The 19,406-nt window shown below is 35.2% G+C and overlaps 1 protein-coding gene across 1 annotated transcript in view; it reads left to right on the top strand.

Annotated features, from left to right (window-relative positions):
• Positions 1-19,406, top strand: part of LRP1B (LDL receptor related protein 1B) — a 613,981-nt gene that overhangs the window by 552,618 nt on the left and 41,957 nt on the right. The window contains exons 72-82 of the mRNA XM_085067137.1: positions 1,681-1,803; positions 2,266-2,388; positions 2,647-2,784; positions 3,303-3,437; positions 4,398-4,517; positions 5,669-5,910; positions 11,354-11,577; positions 11,836-11,942; positions 13,642-13,758; positions 15,346-15,519; positions 16,038-16,163. Of these exons, the coding sequence (XP_084923263.1) occupies positions 1,681-1,803; positions 2,266-2,388; positions 2,647-2,784; positions 3,303-3,437; positions 4,398-4,517; positions 5,669-5,910; positions 11,354-11,577; positions 11,836-11,942; positions 13,642-13,758; positions 15,346-15,519; positions 16,038-16,163 (1,629 nt within the window). The remainder of the gene's footprint in view (positions 1-1,680; positions 1,804-2,265; positions 2,389-2,646; positions 2,785-3,302; positions 3,438-4,397; positions 4,518-5,668; positions 5,911-11,353; positions 11,578-11,835; positions 11,943-13,641; positions 13,759-15,345; positions 15,520-16,037; positions 16,164-19,406) is intronic.

Raw genomic sequence — 19,406 nt, 5'->3', positions numbered from 1 at the left:
TTTTTCTCAAAATATTTTAGAAATACTCTATTTCTAAAGAATAATTTTAGTATCTTCTTGGGATTTTTTTTCCCCCTGGATTTTTCTTCTTATCTTTTCTTTAAAGTGAGTAGTTCTCTGTGTTAGCCATCTACAGTCACACGTTGCATGTATAAATTTAAAAGCATAATGAAGCACAATATTGTGTGATAATCAGATATGAAGTAAACAGAGTAAAATATCCTTTCCTTATTTAAAGTCTATTATGCAATATTTAACACTAAGGGGAAAAAAAGGAAAGATGTCATATGGGGTTCATTAAGTTTGAAAGAGAGACCAGAAAATGAAAAAAATCAGAGAATCAGAGAATGGGAAGGATGTTCCAGAGATGTTTAGATGCAAGAAAGCAGATAACAAACTTTAAAAAAAAAAACCAAACCAAAAAACCCCTCTAGTCCATTTTAAGACTGCTTTCAAAATATCTGGACTGTATCTCTTTAAAACCCAATGAAGTATAAGTAAATAGTAACGCACTTATTTTATCTGATGCCCACATTATTCTTTGGGTAGGATAATGGAGCTTCTGTGAACTGCAAATTGCTTATAATGCAATAAGAGGCCTATTCCTAGTTGGTTATTGCTATAATACTTTGTATTTATGTCACAATTATGATTCTGTTGCAGAAATCTATTTTATAAAGGAATTATGACAGGCAGAGCAATCACATGAAACAAATGCCAGTTTATCTCACTGATAACTAAGTTTTTCATCTTTGGAAATACAGCAAACACAAATGGAGTTTTATTCCACAGCATTCTGAAATAATATCCATAATATTTATCTGTAGCCCACTGTGCATGTTTATAAAAATAACTCTCTTCAATCTTATTAAATAAGTAGGATGATGGTTATATTGTGATTGCACACACAATTATTTGGATTCATGACTTTCATCATGGAGAGTGCTTGAATTTTATATATTTTCCTTGGATAATGATACAGGATATTTCTGTTAATGATCATAAGTTACATTTGCCATGGGAGTGAATTATACCTGGTAGCACAGTGTGAGAGTTCAAACATCCTCTTAAGCAATGGGCATTTCACGGAAATTAATTTTTTGGGGGAAAAAAGTTCAGCCATTCTGAACCTTTGTAGCAAAAGAAAGCCTTCTGTTGGTTTTAATGAGGTGTGAGCAGGGCACTGAACAAATGAGTAAAAAGCCACTGAAGCCTGATGGAGCTCTCAGAGTGGGTGTAATGCACTGAGGTAAGCCACAGTGAGAGTTTTGGCATTATCATGTGAAATTTCATCGTTTCCTCCTCTGCAGGTACACAGCTTTATTTCTTTTATGCTCCACTCCTCTCAGGAAACTGAAAATCCAGTTGCTATAAAAATGTGTTTTATAGGAAATTAATAGCAAGAACTTTCCATAACTTTGTTGATTGGTAGTGATAAAATTCAGTTATAATTGTGAAACAAATTCTTTCTTACCACGACACACATTAAAACTGGATCCACCTAGAACATTTTTTTTAAAGCCTGAGCTTTAAAATCTGTAAATTTAGTTGTGCTGCCTGTGTTATTCTCTGCAAATAGGATGTGATAAGTGGTTGCACTGGTTTTATCAAAAACTGACATTCTTCCATCTTTTTGTTTTCCTGCCTTTTTTTTTTTCTGTCGTCTTTTCATCTTCCCAGGGGGAAATATATGTAGAGCTGATGAGTTTTTGTGCAACAATTCGCTCTGCAAACTACATTTTTGGGTTTGTGATGGTGAGGATGACTGTGGAGATAACTCTGATGAAGTTGCAGAAATGTGTGGTATGACATTACCTTTTTCAGAGTTTTTTGTATAATGAGCATGAATGACATGTAAGACACATAAATACAGAAAGCCATCTTAAGTTTTGTTTGGTTTGCTTTTAGAAGATAAGCTTGAAATATGGCATGTTGTTCTCTTTTGTTATTGTTTTTCATGTAATTTCAGATATAAATACTTGTGAGAAATTGATCTTTTCTGTAGGAAACTGTCAGAGAAATTGTCAGAGGGCAGAAAGCTACTTGTATGATTTAATATTGATCATCATTACACTTCCTACTCCCTTTGTTTTAATTCTGCCATATTTAGTGTTCTCAAAAAAAGGTATCAATTACCCTAATCACCCAAACTCTCTAAATTAAGAACTTACATTGCCAACATGTACCTGGCTTTGATAAGGTGTCATTAAAGAAGAACTAACAATACTGTCTGGGTACCATCTGATTCTTTCCTTCCCTGTGCAGTGAAGTTTCCCTGCCCTCCAACGAGGCCATACAGATGTAGAAACAACAGGGTTTGCCTGCGCCCTGAGCAGATCTGCAATGAGGTCGATGACTGCGGTGATAACTCGGATGAAGATCACTGTGGTAGGTGATTTACCTTACAAGGCATTCAGATCAGAAAAAAAAACCTTGAAGGCAAACTTTGTTACAGAGATCTGCTTGTCCTTCAGTAAAGCTTAACTGGAGGTTGGTAGGTCAGAATTTGAAACTGAAAGGAATTAAGCTTGAAGTAATTTCCAGTTGCTTAATGCTTTGTTGTCATTCCCATTTGTGTGCGTCTAAAATAATCCGAGCATCTTCAATGCTGATTCATTTTTCTCTGATGAACCTGTAATTATGTAGATAAAGTCACATATAAAGCCAGACCGTGCAGAAAGGATGAGTTTGCCTGCAGTGACAAGAAGTGCATCCCGATGGAGCTGCAGTGCGATTGGTTCGATGACTGTGGCGATGGCTCAGATGAGCAGGACTGCAAAATCAGTGAGTGGGGATGACCAAATCTGCTTTCTTCATTGTGGCAGAAAAGAAACAATTAACTGAGACATTCATCTGTGCAAAACCTATTGAGCAGTACAGAAGTCAGTTTAATGTAATTCTGTCTTTTAGTTAAAAATGGGTGGAATTTGGTACCACAAGAGCAAAGCAAATTTTATAGCAATTCATGTTGTAGAGGTTTTTTGGAGCAATTATGAGGTCTTTAGAAAAGTTAAGTCCAAGCTGATTGTATTTTGTTTCATGTTTGCGACAAGAAAAATCTTAGTATTAAATTCTTGATGTGAACTGTAGTATATTAAATACTGTCGTGACTTCAAATGTAATACATTAAATTATGCAGATGTAGATAAACACTGTAATGTCCTTTATTTATTAAAAATTTACCTGATACTTTTTTTAACAGAAAGATAAATTTGTTATTTGTTGTTGTTACTTTAGGTCTCATTTTTAACAGTTTAAACAAATCTATCAGGGATTTTTTTAGACATTTTGTTTATGTTTAGGTGTCGCTGAATATACATGTGAAGATAATGTGAATCCTTGTGGAGATGATGCATTCTGTAATCAAACAAAATCATCCCTTTTGTGTCAGTGTAAACCTGGCTTTCAGAGGAACAGGAGTAATAGACAATGTGAAGGTACAGATATTTTCCATCTTCCCTTTTTATAAAATATTAAAAGTCAACTCTGTAGTCAATTTTCTATGCTGGAGAAGGAGATGCATATCACCTTTTTTTTTCCTCACAGAGTAAAAGCTGTTTCATAACTATGGGATTAAGAAAGTAAAAAAAAGGAAAATAAAAAGAAAGTATTTACAAGATGTGGATTCATCCATTTTACTTGGAGAGGTTATCAAAGATTTAACATTAGTTGAGAATGTCAAAAGGTTCAAGTCAGGCTATTAAATATTTTAAGGGGTAAATGAGTTTTTTAAGGTCTTGTAGATTATTTAAAACTGGTGTTGAGTTTGGCAAATGAGAACATTTTGAGATGCTTGAAACAATGAAGATGCATAATACAAAATCAAAATCACAGTAATCAGAAAATATAATTCCTTAGAAAATGTAGTCAATATATATGATGGCATTCTGGGCATCAGGAAGACACAGTTGTAATGAAAGGGTTGTTTGGAAAGATGAGCTAAATCTGCTTTCCCAAAGAATGGAATGGGAATTCATTTTATTACTGATGAGCAGGAATTGACAGGAAGTGAATATATACTTCGTTATTTGGATCTTCAGAAAAAAAGTGTAAAGAGGTTTTCCAATAAGGATAATCTTGTAATTTTGACTGTACCAGAGGAAGGTATGTTGGACATAACTGTAGCACATGCTTTCATTCTCCAAGTTGATTTCAAATTTTAATGATGAGAGGTTGACAAAGGATAGAGAAAAAATATAAGAAATTCTCTGAGATACATTGATTGCAGTGGAAATAACATTAATGGTAAACGTGAAAGATTTCCTTTTGCTATTGCAAGATCTACCACTGCTTATGAGTTCCTTTTGTTCATCCGCTCTGTTCCATGATTTTATGAATGTGTTAAATACTAGTGTATTAAACCACAGGTGTATAAATAACAATCTTTTTCTTCCTAGATATCAATGAGTGCATGGTATTTGGTGCTTGCTCCCAACTCTGCCATAATATAAAGGGGTCTTACAGGTGTGCATGTGAGAAAAATTATAAGGAGAGGAATAACAGTTGCATAGCAAAAGGTAAGGCTATAAAAATCAAAATAGGCATTACTGTCAGTTGTTGTACACATGGTCCATGTTTTTTGAAGCAAATTTACCATGGGAAAATCATATTAATGAGTCATTAGTATTTCCTACATAACGTGGACTCTCTCAGGGTTTAGCATCATTGCCTGTTACTAAAGAAATCTGATTATGACATGGGAACAAACTGAGTTACTAATTGAAGGTAATGGTTTGTTATTATAGGAACACAGACATAATTCTGAGGGCTTATAATTTAAAAATCTGGGAGTAATGATCCCAAATCTGAATTTTTCACAAGCTTCATTTCCATTGTAATACTCCATGTTTCCCTCTTTCCCTCGTTGATATTTGCTTTAACCAAACTCCTCTTTGTTCTTACATTTATCAGGAGGAAGGGAGCAAATGGTATTTCATACTCACTAAGAGGAAATGTGTTGGGCAGACATTTTAAGTTGATTCTCTATGAATAAATGTGATATGAATTGGGAAATAAAATTATACAAATACATTCCAACATATCCAGCAGATTTTAAACTTCCTCAAAACTCACTTAATTGTTACCATAGAGCATTTGGTTTCGAATAATACACTTTACAACATCTGGATGAAGATGGTATCTGAAATGGGGAAATATAGGGCACAGCTGCACAGGTTCTGTTGCAGTCAATGTCTGAACTTCACTGCCTTCACTAAAGATAAAACTATTCCACTTTTAATTTTCAATTAAGCAATTAAAAAGAAAAGTTTATTGACAGGTCTGTGTTCCTTTAATATATGCATTTAGGACCCTCTAAAGATAGTGTGCATGTAAAAATATGGGATTCATATGGGCTTGATGCATAATGTCCTGTGGTTTTGTACAATAAAAGTGTTCAAATTCTTACATTACATACTCTTTAAAATATAATCCTGCATGTCACACTGAGAGCTTGGAGAGCACTGAAGTTGCTATGTTGATATCAGAGTATCAAGAGTTGCATTTATTGCCCAGAGTGTAGGTGGTTTTGCAGTCTTCAACCACCAGAAAATAATTTTGACATAAGAAATTATATCAGCTAAACACCAAAAAGCTACTTGAGTTAAAGCCACTGCTTTTGCATTAGTTGACATTTACCTTATTTTTGTTTCATTATAATAATCCCTAGGCTCTGAAGATCAAGTTCTCTATGTTGCTAATGACACTGACATCCTGGGTTTTGCATATCCATTCAACTACAGTGATGCTCATCAGCAAATATCACACATTGAACACAATTCAAGGATAACTGGAATGGATGCATATTTTCAAGGGGATATGATTGTCTGGAGCACTCAGTTTAATCCAGGAGGGATTTTCTACAGAAAACTTCACGACAGAGAGAGAAGGCAGAGTAACAGTGGCTTGATAGTAAGTGATCAACATCAAAGATTAAATCACACACATTTCTTTCCATTGATTTTCCTGTTCTGACCCTTTATAATAGCACAGGCTGATTCAGTAAATTAAAATGTCTATCTGAGAATGATTTTGTTTCAGTGATACTATATGGCTGCTAAACCTTTCTGTTCAGGACTCTGACAGACTTGGTAAAGACCTGAAGAGAACACAACTGTAGGACTTAAAAAACATTCCTGCAGAGAAGTAATCAGTATTTTAGAAGCTTGGAAAGTCTGTATACCATCAGGATTTTTTATTTCAAGAGAGAAAAGGGAAAAATATAATATATATAAGAAGAAAGCCATGAATTTCAAATCCTTGGAAGACAGAAAATGGAGATAGGCTAAACATAAGCCTAACTTCTAGTGATCATATAAACAGTAATATTGGCAAAGTTATGACATGCATTTAAAAATTATAATAATTTGTATTTATTCCTTTATTTGTTGAACTGTATAGTATCTTATTTTGAATAAGCATCAATGTAAGTTTGGACTTCACAGCAGAAATGTGGATTTTTATAAGCTTGGTCTTTAATTGAAAATAAAATTAATGCAGGTTGTTACTCATGTTACCTAAAATATTTCTACAAAATTCTCTAGGAAGTGATAGTGCTGAACTGAAGATAACAATGTGGTCTTTACACTGATGTTTCCATAACACTGTAAATTTAGAATTTGGGCTTTTTATTCTTTATTTGATTTGACAACAGAGTAGAGTTTTTAGCTTTTTCTTGGCCAGTAGTAAATCCAGTTACAAAAACACCTGTCTGGCTGTTTCAGGTTTCCTCGAGGTAAGGTAACAGTGATGACCTTCCATCACATGGCTGATTTTATACACCCAGCAGAATCAACAGGAGTAGCAACAGTAGCCCAATCTTTCATCTATAATTCAAACACATCTGGAAACACTTCTAAGTACATTCCATGTGAGGATATTTCCTCTCCAAATGAATGACATTCCTGACCTTTGAAACCAGCAGGGCAAAAAGCCCCAGAATTTAGACAGCAATAGACACTGAAGATACCTTGAGTCTGTTATGGCATCTTTATGGGAAGAGTGATTTAATACCAACACTTCCACCTGCCCAGCAGAAGGGTCTAGATTTTTGTTGAAAGTGTATGTAAAGTAGATCTGAAGCAGAAAATAATTCCTACCACTCCTAGCAGGTCAGCTCTGTCATTTGAGTTTTGCAGAAAGATACTTGAATTGAAGATCTGGAGTAATTTTGCTGGTGGTGTTTTTCTCACTGTATATTTGTGCTTAAAAAATCCTGAGAAACAGGTCTCTGTATTGAGTTAATGATTAGAAAGTAATGAACTTGTAAAGCCTTGAGAAATCAAAGTGTTGCAGTAGCAGGTGGTGCTGTTATTTATTTATTTTCATTCTTTTTTGGGGTAATTTGCAGATGCTTTATGCAATAAGAGCAGTCTGCTGACCCACAGCCTCTCTAATGGATCTTTCTTACAGATCCATAAAATTCAGCATAAGCTTCCTTCTGACTTCTTCGTAGTCCAGGGGTTGAAATTTTCACAGCTGATTTGTCATTGTCTCTCTGTTTAAAATAATAGAGATAAAATATTATTAGAATTACTGTTTTCCTAATATGCTGAAATAGTTTTTGGTTTTCATATCTATTTCACTGCTATCTGAGAGTCCTTTTTAGTCACTTCCTTTTAAATTCAAAGGTATTGAAAAAAATGATGTTTTCTTTGTGCTTTATGTTCCCCTGTCCCTTCAGTGCAGGCAGGTCCTTGTGACAATGCTTGATCCACACAAAGCTTTTCTGCAAACCTGAATGTGGAAAATGCACAGACTGTATTTGAATATATCTTGGGCACTTCCCATTTATATTTGGGAAACATTTGCTTCTCATTGTGCCTGACTATTCAGTTTTTTTCCCAGCATTATCTCATTAGTACTCAAATATTGTTGTCTTATTTGCAGCTGATCAATAGGTTAATTGGTTTTATGGTGTTTCTTTAATATTGTCCCTGAAATTTGGTTTTAAAAAGCTTGAGAGTTTCTTAATTTTAGCTCAAGTTTTTTTAATGGATAAGTTTTCAAAGGTTACATTATAACTTTTATATCTAGACTTTGATATGTAAATCAGGACAGTAAACTTGAACAAAGTCACCTGCATTTTCAGGTAATTACATTAATGCAAAAATCCATCTCAACTGAAATTGCTCCATGGAATTAGCATATCAAGAGCCTTCCTCAGAGAATAGCTTTAAGTAGCTCTCCTATTTTTCCTGTGAAAAGGGGTTTAAGACTGGTACAAATTCAAGCATTAAAGGAAACAGTAAATACCAACTCTTCAGAGTTTATTGACAGATGCAGAAGAGGATTTTCATCCCAATCGAGTTCAGACAGTCCAAGTGAGTTGGTGATAACTGGAGCAGCTCTTTGCTGCTTAATCTTTGGAGAGAGATGGAGAAGTTGTCTGAGGTGAATGCTCAACCCAGAGTGACCTCACACTTCAGCTCAAGTGCTTTATTTTATGGAAGAGGACAAAAGAGGAGCATTAAACCCATGATACCATCTACCAGGAAGGAGAGCACAGGTTTTGCAGTGTGTTCAGTCATTTCTTGGCAGGCTGCTCCAGCCCCAGTGCTCTGAGAGCTTCACAAGGACCCTTAACCACTCTTGTGACAGATCCCCACATGTTCCCCCAGGGCCCAGTGGAGTGCAGTGCATCCCTGGGAATGCCAACTAATTCTGGGCTGTTTTGTCTAAATAGCATGAGGTTATGGTTTTACCTTAGAGCGACAACTCCTTGTGGATGAAGTTGATGTACTTAGGAGACTCTTCTGGAGTCAGCTGGTTGGGATTTACAAATGATCTACTCCATGTGATACAAATGGTGGTTTGGTGAATCACTGCACCTGCTGGGATACTCATCTGTCAGGGAAAATGTGCTTCAGCAGGCAAAAGTCTAAAAGTTTTGGTGTTTCTCATTTCTTTTTGCCGTTCTAGTAATAAACCGTTAGACAATGTATTATTTTTTAATGAAGAAACCTTAAGCAAAATAAAACATTCATTTACTTTGTTCCAAAGCAAGTTCATACCAAAAATATCTGCAAAATAAAAAAAGAGAAAATATTGCTTATGATATAAACTCTAGTTGCAATATATCATTGCTTATGATATAAACTAGAGTTGTCATTTAGGGATGTGTTCCTGCTCCATGTGCCACATATTTTCTCCTCTCAAACTGAACTTTAGAGGTTGAAAATCTGTAATCTGCCATTATATGAAAATGTTTTCCAGATCCAAGTTGTTCCTGCAGCTTCTTTTTTTGTTTGTTTCTTTTTTTGTTGGTTTTTTTGTTATCAATTCTTTACCTTGCAATAGAATTTACAGAAGACAGCAGTTCTGATCAAAAGTCATTGAGCTGACATGGTGTGGAGCTGTGCAGAGACTACCAAATTGTAAAAGGCAATTAGGCTTTAAACCCCAATTTTTCTAATAAGTTGTAGTACATTATATTTAGCATCAAAGTGGGCTAAAGTCACTGTAGAAAATATTAATGTGATTTTCTTCCTGTATTTTCAGCCTAATTTTGTATGCAGAATTATTCTTCAAAATTAGCATAATCCAAATAAGCTATTAGGTAGGAACTCATTTACAGTAAGTAATTTTACCAGACAGAATGAGAAGGTGCATAAGACCTCAGAAATATGATGTAGCTGAAATTTAACAAGCACAACTGGAAATTACTCAGCCATAGCATCAGCAAGTGAGTTTCTTTCTCTTTTTATTTTAAAATTCTAACATACACCAGATGGTTCCTATCCATTTCTTCTGCTTGTCTCATTCTTCATTTAATCTTTAATATTCTCCACAGCATTAGTGGAATTTCACTTCTCCTGGCTGGTTGAGGGAAAGGGTCAGTGTTACTCAGTAACTCCATCCTTGTTCCAGAATCTGTTTAGGATGTTCCTTTCAGGATGTCTCATCTGCTCTAGAACAGTTCAATTGGGAAAGATCTCTCATTCTGCTTCGTAACTCCCATCATGGTCTTTCCAGGCTCTGTTTCGTTTTGATTTTTGGGTTTTTTTTGTATCTGGGCTTTTCTGTGAATGTTGCTTGAATAATAACAAAGAAAAAAAGTTTGTCATATACAAATGCTACATTTCTCAAAAAGAAACACAATTCTGGTGTTTCTTGAAGCGTATCCTGTCACTGTCTACATTTCATACCAACGAATTATGATACAATATTTTGTTTAACTTTAGAAACCAACTGTGACCCTGTTTTTAAAGAAATACTGTTTTGTAAATGCAGTGATTGATTTTGCTGCTTTGCTATTCATCTAAATAGAAAATCAAGGTTCTGTGTAACTATAAAACACACCTTCTGTGACATTTTTTCAGAATTAAAAGTTTGTGAACAATGAACCCTCTAAATTCACCCTTGTGGTCCTATTATTTCACCTAGAGAATGAAGTGACCTTTATTTTATGATGAAAATAGTCTACAAATGTCTTGTGGTATCAGGGAACTGGGACACCTGAGGAAAAACAAGTTATTTTAGGATTTTCTTTCCTGGTTTTCAGTAATGTAGCTTAGTAGCATCCCATCGCTTCATTTGTTGAGGAATATATGATTTTTGTTCATAATTTACCTTGATGTCATTTCAGGTAAACAGGCAAACAATTGTATATGTATTTACCTCATTCTGGTCTTCAATTTTTTACTGATAAACTGAATTAATGTTAGAAATAGCTGGGTTATCCTGTTTTACAGGTGCTACTCATTTCTGCAGGAATTCCAGTAAATTTTAGAGCAACTTGTTCATATTGATCTCCTACTTCCAATATGAACATCTATCCTTAGGACCATATTTTTAGGTCTAGGTCTTAATGATTACTGTAAAATCATGATGGAGATCCTACAGTTGATAAATTTGATGTTCTAATCAGTCAAGCCTCTTTTACATGTGAAGCTGAATTTTCATGAACACAGAGGGAATTTTGTGCCATTTTCTAAATTCAGTGATTTTTCTCTCCCCTTGGCAGCCACACCTCAGGTTGAGCTCACAGGTTGTTTTCACAGAGGGCTTTGGGATGGAACACCCAAAATGCTCCTTTAATACTTCCTTTTCCTTTGGTTTTGAATTACAGCCCATAACACTCATCTCCTTCTGTATCAGTAGTTCGAGAAGTTGATGCCAAAGTGACTTTTTCTTGATTTGGGTAGCCTTAAGCTTGAAAAAACAAATTGAACTACTGAGTTGTCCTTCTGCACTGCAGAACTGTGAGCAGATCCCTTGGAGCTGCAAGGTGCAGTTTACACCTCTCCAACATGATGTTTCAGTGTTTCTAATGTCTCACTGTAAAAAACTACCCAAATCTGTGGCTGTGCAAGATCATTCCCACAAACCTGACTGCAACCTCTGCTCTTTCCAGTGCCCAGAGTTCAAAAGGCCGAGGGGCATCGCTGTGGACTGGGTGGCTGGGAACATTTACTGGACTGACCACTCCAGAATGCATTGGTTCAGCTACTACACAACCCACTGGACCAGCCTGAGGTACTCCATCAACGTGGGGCAGCTGAATGGACCCAACTGCACCAGGCTGCTCACCAGCATTGCAGGAGAGCCATATGCCATTGCTGTCAATCCCAAAAAGGGGTATGTGTCCTTCAGCATCACTCTGGGTTGGTAATTCAGGTAAAATTGCAAAATGGAGCAAGGGAAAGAAATTATGTGTGCAAGCACCTAAACTTTTCCAAGTCATTTGCTTAACTGCCCTGCTCAGTTTACCTAGATGTAAACCCAGATCTCTCATCTTCCAGCAGTGTTGAAAGGCTCACAATAATTTGGTATCAGTGAAGTGTTTTGAGGTTCTGTTTAGGCATTCAGGCTGATTTTTGTGGTTAATTCTTTTAGGATGATGTACTGGACAGTTATTGGGGATCGGTCTCACATAGAGGAATCGTCTATGGATGGCACTCTTAGAAGGATTTTGGTTCAGAAGAACTTACAGAGACCTACAGGTAAACAGATTATCATTTTTCCTGAATGCATGGTACTTGCTAACTCACTGTGGAGTTCAGTTTCTCAGTTTCCAGAAAGAGCCATTCCAAAAAAAAAAACCCCAAAAACCCCAACAAACCAAAAGCAACAAAATTAATTTTCCTGCATTTACTGTCTGAAAACACTTCTGTGACATCCTTCTGTGCTTTCCTTCCTTTACTTCACGGTAGAAAGTAGATGTTTATGGAATATTTTAATTTTTTTGGTCAGGGATTTAACACAGGTCCGTGTCTTTGTAGAGGGAATGCAAAGAAAAGGTTCAAACCTTTAATATTTCCTCCCAAATAGGACTTTGCTAATATTGTTTGTACTGCTCATGAATTTATTACCACATATGCCTTTCCTATTTTATATAAGAGGGAGTGAGAGTTTGAGCATTTGGGCTTGACTTCATAGGATTTACATAGAAATGACTATCACAGGAGTCTTATATGTGTAAAATAAATATAAATCCTTTTTTTATCTCTGATACCATGAAAGATACATGGAGACTGTTATTTATTTATTATCTGTTACTTAAATATTCTCATTAAAATGCAAAGAATAATTTAAATGTGGAGAGTAGGGACTGCTTTGGAAACATCCCCTTACAGGTCCCATGTATCACACAGAAGTGACACATTGTGATTGCCTTTTACCAGAAATTATTCTCTTTAGCCATACCCCAGTGTTTCTATTAAAGAGGTTTCTTTTTAATGGAGTTTCAAATGTAAACATATTTCACTGCTCTGTGAGTCAGACTTTCTCCATTTCCTCTCATCTATCTGTAGCTGATTAATTTATGACCTTAAGAGGAGTATTTTTGCTGTTATGTATCATTTCTTTTGATGTATTTTTTCTGACTTACCTACTCAAATAAATAGGAAGAAGAAATATCTTTTCCCATTCTTATTAAAGATGCACTGCAACTTCAAAAGCTCAGAATGAAATTATTTTATGGTTCCAACATTTTCTTCAGGCTGAAGTTTTTTGCATGGTCTAAAATGTCATATTAACCATTTAATCTTCCTCTATGAAACATGGACTACTAGATTTAACTATTTAATTATTGCCTAGAGGCAGGGTAGTGATAATTCTGTCTCTCATTCTCTTTTGTTTTCTTTTCATATATAGATGAATCTGTGTATATATCTGCTAATATTGCTCTTTAAGTCTTGCAGCGTAATGTAATTAAAATAATCTAATTTCAATTCTGCATGTGAAGTATTGGTGATAAAAAAGAGAACAGAATTAAATATGTGTGGAAACAGGATAGGTTACAAAGACTGGGAATTCTGAATGCCTTGGTTTTAACACATGAGCACACAAGTGCAATGGACAGACTAGATTTTTGTGTATAGAACAGGTTAGAGGATTGGATTCTATGTTTAATTCCCACCTGGTATTAATATCCTTACCTGCTGAGGAGAATGGGTTAGAAAAGGTGCTGACCTTGGCAGAGTAAAGTAAGGAAAGTAAAAAACCATGGTTGTCCCAAGGGGAAGATGTAAGTGGGAGTTGTTATATTTTATGCTCCTTGGTTTCCAGTCAAGTTTTTTCATTGTCACAATATTTTGTATGTAAATAAGACAATAAATGAAACAAAAGTGTACAGTTACATAAAAATATTAATTTCTTTTCAGGTTTCATAGACCTCTTTGAACTTTATCTCCTTTGTAGGTCTCGTAGTCGATCAGTTCAGCCAGCGCTTGTTCTGGGCTGATTTTGAATTATCTGTCATTGGCAGTGTCCTTTTTGATGGTTCTGGTTCAGTTGTGTCTGTGAGCACAAAACAAGGTATGGAGAACTATTTTATTCCTATTTTATTTCATTTGGCTGAAGTTTCACTATCCAGGGAAACTATGAAAGCAAAAATCAGTGGTTATTACATAATATCTTGTGCTTTTGTTAGCCAATGCTTCAAATATTATCTAAACAAATGTGGAAGATAATTTTACCTTTAAGATAAACTAATGAAACTACCCTAAGGGAGAAAAGATTCAACAATATGTGCAGATCTCCAAGTTTAGGTATTATTGAGTAAGATTGTGGTTAATATTTAGGCTTGGACTTGCACTGAATGGGGGTTTTTGGGGTTGTAGAACAGCTGATCTCAATCAGTTCTGGGAGAAATAATGGGCTTGACTTCCAGGTCAGTGAGTAATCACAGAATTCTGCTAACAGAATGGGAATGAGGAAAGTTCCTTTGGTGAGAAAAGAGATTCTTATTAAGCAAACTGTTTTCATAGAGTTGCACAATGGCTTTTTTTTTTTGTTAATAATACTTAATTATTTGTTAAGTAAATTTTATGAAATTTGAGGAGAAAAGAAGGAATGCATTAAAAATATTTGAAAGGGAGCTTTTGGGGAGGCTTGCTTAGTGGGCAGTTGGTTCTGGAGAATCCTCAGGGTAATATTTGGTATTATTAAGTGTTTTAACCCCTTTAACCAAAGGAAAATTGGGGAATTTAGAAATTGCTTTGCAACAAGATTAAAAACTCCAACCTATTGAATTAAACAAGCATAAAATAATTAATTACAATTCATACATATTTTTGTGAAAATAAAATATTGAGTACCAACTATTGATAGCATGGAATACCAGTAGGAAGAAATAAAGGCTGATAGATGAATTTAATTAAATAAATACAACGGAAATACAAACCCATTTTTAGAGTAAATGGAGAAAATAGTAGGAGCAAGGTATCACAAGGAATGGTAGATTCTGGTTTTTTATGGCTTCAAGAAGAGCTGCATCTCAGGCAAAGAAGTTGTAGTTAGAAGCCATTGCCTTGTTAGAGGGGTAAATGTGGAATTTTGCAGCCATTTATACACAGAAAATCCAACTGGTTGTCTAATAGGCCCTCAGAGCTCTTAAAAAATGACAAATTGGCAGAGTTAACAATTTATTTTGCACTAAGTATGAATTAAAATAAGTGTAGTACAAAACATAGCAGTTCAGATATGTTAGGAAGGAGCTGAAGAAATGTTTTGTCAGAATAATTTCTTTGATGTAAAGCAAAATTAGCTGTTTCTTCCTTGTCACATACATCTAGTTAAAGTGTTGTACCTAAGGTAGAACAAGCATGTTCTAATTAGTGAGTTGTTGCTACAGAATTTCCCTGGTTTTCAATGATCAGCCAATTCTGAGGCTCAAGTGTGTGGAAAGCTAATAAAAAGCTTGAAATTTAAGTGGTCTGGGAAGAGTTCCTTTTAGGCAGATTGCTTTTTTTAAAGGCAGTGTTGGTGGGGACAAAACAAGCTGTCTGAATGATAATGTGGTGGTAATCATAGTAATTAAATTGAAGTTTTTTATTAAAACAGAGTTTTTTGTTACTTGTTTACGGATGTATATTTGTATTTATTATCCATTTTTCATTCAAGGTTTACTGCATCCACACAGAATTGACATTTTTGAGGATTACATCTATGGAGCAGGCCCTAAAAATGGTGCCTTTCGAGTGCACAAGTTTGGCAGGAGCCTTGTAGAATATCTGAGTGTGGATGTTGATAAAGCAAAAAGTGCCTTGGTTTTTCACCGCTACAAACAGATGGACTGTGAGTAAGCATAATCACTGTAAACTCAATACTGAGCACTTGCACCTCAGGGGGGGAAAAGTAACCAAGTTGTGTAAATATAAAAGCAGAGCCTGATTGCACAAACTGGAAATAGGTTTAGTCATATTTCATGGTATAATTTTGATTTAGGTTATTTGATGTGTTTTCCTTCATTTGAGACGACGCTGGACAAATTTGTACACAAATGTCTTTTATACCTGCACTGTAAATGAGATATGAAAAAAATTAGAAGAGAGATGAATAAAAATCCCTCTAGCCAGAAGCAGATCAAATTTTTACACCATATTACCAATACATTTTTGTTAATGGAATAAATTCTGTCCTTCTTGCACTGCTGTTTGAGGGAATGTTCATGGACTTCAGGCTGCTGGTATCCTGGAAATTGGAAGTGTGCCAAAATTTTTATTTCTGATTATTTGTCTCAGCTTTGGAACATAGTTCTCAATTCTTTGAATTAAAAAAATAAAAATTTCTAATATTTTTCTCTTTTTAAACAGTGCCTAATCCATGCTTGGACCTGACATGTGAATTCATTTGTTTACTGAACCCTTCTGGTGCAACATGTGCTTGTCCAGAAGGAAAATCATTGATGAATGGAACATGTATTGATCAGAGCCTCTTAGGTAGGTATGGAAAAGTGCAGAAGAAGCAGAAAATAAACATTTGGTCAGTTTTTGTCATTGCAAAAGGCCAGGCTGGCTGCAAGTCCAGAGTTTTGTGATGTTGTTCAATGTACACATTACTTTGTTGAAATGCAAAGGAAATGTGAAGAAACAAAATCCCTGATTCCAAAAAATAACCCTCCTGCTGATATTCACCAAAATGAAAAATGAGCTTTCAGTTTAACTAATACAAAAAGATACTTAAAAGTGAATGGTTATAAATATTGTCCAAAAGAAGTTTGAAAAGCTCTGAAATGTTTTGGATCCCAAATCAAACAAGAGCCATTTAGGAGAAAAAAACACTGCAGCAATGCTGAAAAGGCAGAGAGCAATATAGCAAATAATATTGACTTTGGAGCAACAAAGAAATGAAAAAACCTGCAGCATTTTTGTCTAAAATTCTATCTTTTGGTAGCATCTATAATGACTAATACTGAGACATGGGAAAGCAGATTTCATGGGAAAAGAGCCTCTAAGATCTTGCTGTATTTTAGGGATGGGGAAGGAATCTTTTTCAAAGGAGATTATTAAGTAATTTAAAACTTTCTTCACTCTAATTTAGGCCAAACCTAAGGTGCTCAGACTGCTGGAATGACTTCTTAGCCAGCTTGAATTTTAAAATGTTCTAGAAATCACAGAACAGCATTTCTTGTGTGTATTCTATGTATTAGGATGTTTTTTTGATGTTTAATTCCAGGCTCAGAAGGGTAAGTGATGGATATTTTGGTGAGATCCTCAGTGCTTAAAGTGCTCAATTTAGCAATTAAATTAATTTACCTGAAATGTCATAATTCTCTGGAGAAAATCTCACTGATCTATACTGCCTAGGCTTTAAATATTAAATTAACAGAGCTGTGTTTTAGTGGTTCTTGATGGGGTATTAATAAAACTGTCCAACTGGACACAAATCAGTCTGAACACACTCCCTACCCCTCCAAGTGTCAGCTCTTTGTCCATCTCAGGTGGATACTTCTCAAGAATTTCTGCTGTTACAACACCTCCTAAAAATTATTTCAGGTTACCCATAGTAACTACTTAGGTGTTGAAGAATGGCCAAATAAAAGAATTTTGTTTTTCACTGCTGACTTGCACCAATTTGAGCTCATAATTTCAGTAATGCTCCATTTTTGCTGGTGGGAAAATGATTATGCCACAGTAATGTTTTCAGGAAGATGTATTTTTATTAAAGATATGAAGAGGTTTTTAAATGACTTGTTATAAATTTTTATGTATAGACAGAAAATGCCTAGAGAAGCATTTTTAATATATTGATAATTTTCAGTACCTTCCCACAGCTGCAATATCTATTATGACTTTTTAAAGGGCTGCTGAATAAGTGTTTCTTAGCCTTTTGTTTACAATTATATTTCAAGTTATGTCTAGTGTAGGCTTTTTCTTCCATTTTTTTTTTCCATGTACATTATTTTTGTAATAGTAGATTGCAGGTTTTGTAGTATCACAGATTATAAATTATGAATCGAAGCAAACTTCTGTATCATAGTACTTTCTGATAATTCTTTCGCACTGTTGTGATTTTTTTTTTCTTTTAAAACTGTGTAAGTGGATGTTAAACATTTGTCTCTTGCTGACACTCCACCTAAGCTTCCTAGGACCAGCAGAGATTCCTGGAAAGATCAGAGTTGACCCCAAATCAGCATCTTGAACTGATACAGTTCATAACTAAAAGCTGACTGACAGTCTACTTGCCAATAATAGATCACCAGTAACCTGCAAACAAAAGAAAAGTCAATTTAGAAATCAAGTTCTTTTCCTTCAGGAGGTTATACACTAGGGAATAAAAATTAGTAGCTGCAGTTTTCCATTCCTTCTCTGATGAAGATCTAGAAAATGTGTATGAAATATTCCAGACTACATACATTCACCTTGTTTAAAGCAATTATTCAGAGCATTTTTGGCACAGTTATTGATGTCAGTGACCCAGAACAGAAACTCCTGCCTTACTCAAGCATGTATTGTTGAAGGATGACCTAACAATCCAAAGGGAGGTTATGCAGCCATATTTTTGTTGGTATGCAATAAAATCCTGATTCAAAGTCAGTCAAAATATTCCTGTTGATTTTGGTGGTCTTCTGGTTTGTTCCTGAAAGAACAAAGACCTGAAGGATTGTAATTTGAGATATGAGAATCTGTGCAACACTTTTTCACTGATGCATTCTTTTGGTTTTTTTGCTGGTTTGATCACAATGCAATCTCTCTGTAGTGGATATGCTGCAATAATTCATATATGTTATATTTTACATGTTCAGCAAAATACTGACACTAATTTACGGAGCTGAAAACTCAGATTTTTAAGTCTCTTGTAGTGATGCCACTCATGCAGGGAGGTGTTCTGGGCTATTTCACGTCATTTGAGAAGGCTTTTACTTTCAGAAATTAGTAGTAATTGTGGATATCAAGAACTAATAGGGCTGAACTGTACTTTTTGAATAATATATAATTCAAGTTACAATGGAAAACAGTAGTATATTGAATATTCATGATATTTTTTAATGTCTTTGAGTGAGTGTTTTTTGTGTCTTTTACAATGTAGTGAGGAAACTAGGGACAGATTCCCATGACTTGGCAGAGTCAAATGGGACAGCTGTCTCCAGTTCAATTCAATTTCTCCTTGGTCTGTCTACCATAAAGGTTGATGACTGGAAGGTAATCTCAGTCTTGCTCTGTTCCTTGTGCTGTATCCCAAAAACTCAGATTCTTATTCATTGGATTGTTATGCTTTTTCCTTTTTTTTTCTTTTTGTTTTTTAATAAGAAGAAATTTAGCTAAGTCCTACAATTCTGAGTAATATCACTCTTGGCTTGGTCCATTGAGTGGATTTTCCATCATGAGTCCTACGTGAGGAATTTTAAATATTGCATCCTCGGTGGCTTTCTGTGAGGCTGAATGCAGATTGCCTCAGACAGCTGTTTCACCAGCACCCCGAGCAACTGATGAGAAAAAACGTCTGGCTTTGATTTGGAGTTCCAGGCTGGAGTTATTACAACATATGGGTCTGTTGCATCCTTCAGAATGTTTTTTATAACAAAATGAAAACAAGCTCCAGTGTGTTCTTAGATGAGCTCCCATCTCATTTCTCCCTGGGTGATTGGGACTGACAGAGCAGAGTTCTTTTGGGGTTTATTTATTGACTACAACAGGCTGGACTTTTTATCAATTTAGAAGCTACCCTTTAGTTTTCCAATG

The sequence above is a fragment of the Lichenostomus cassidix genome, chromosome 7 (assembly GCF_008360975.1).
Source record: "Lichenostomus cassidix isolate B80296 chromosome 7, HeHo_3.0, whole genome shotgun sequence".
Lineage (NCBI taxonomy): Eukaryota > Metazoa > Chordata > Aves > Passeriformes > Meliphagidae > Lichenostomus > Lichenostomus cassidix.
This window is presented reverse-complemented; position numbering and strand designations above follow the sequence as displayed.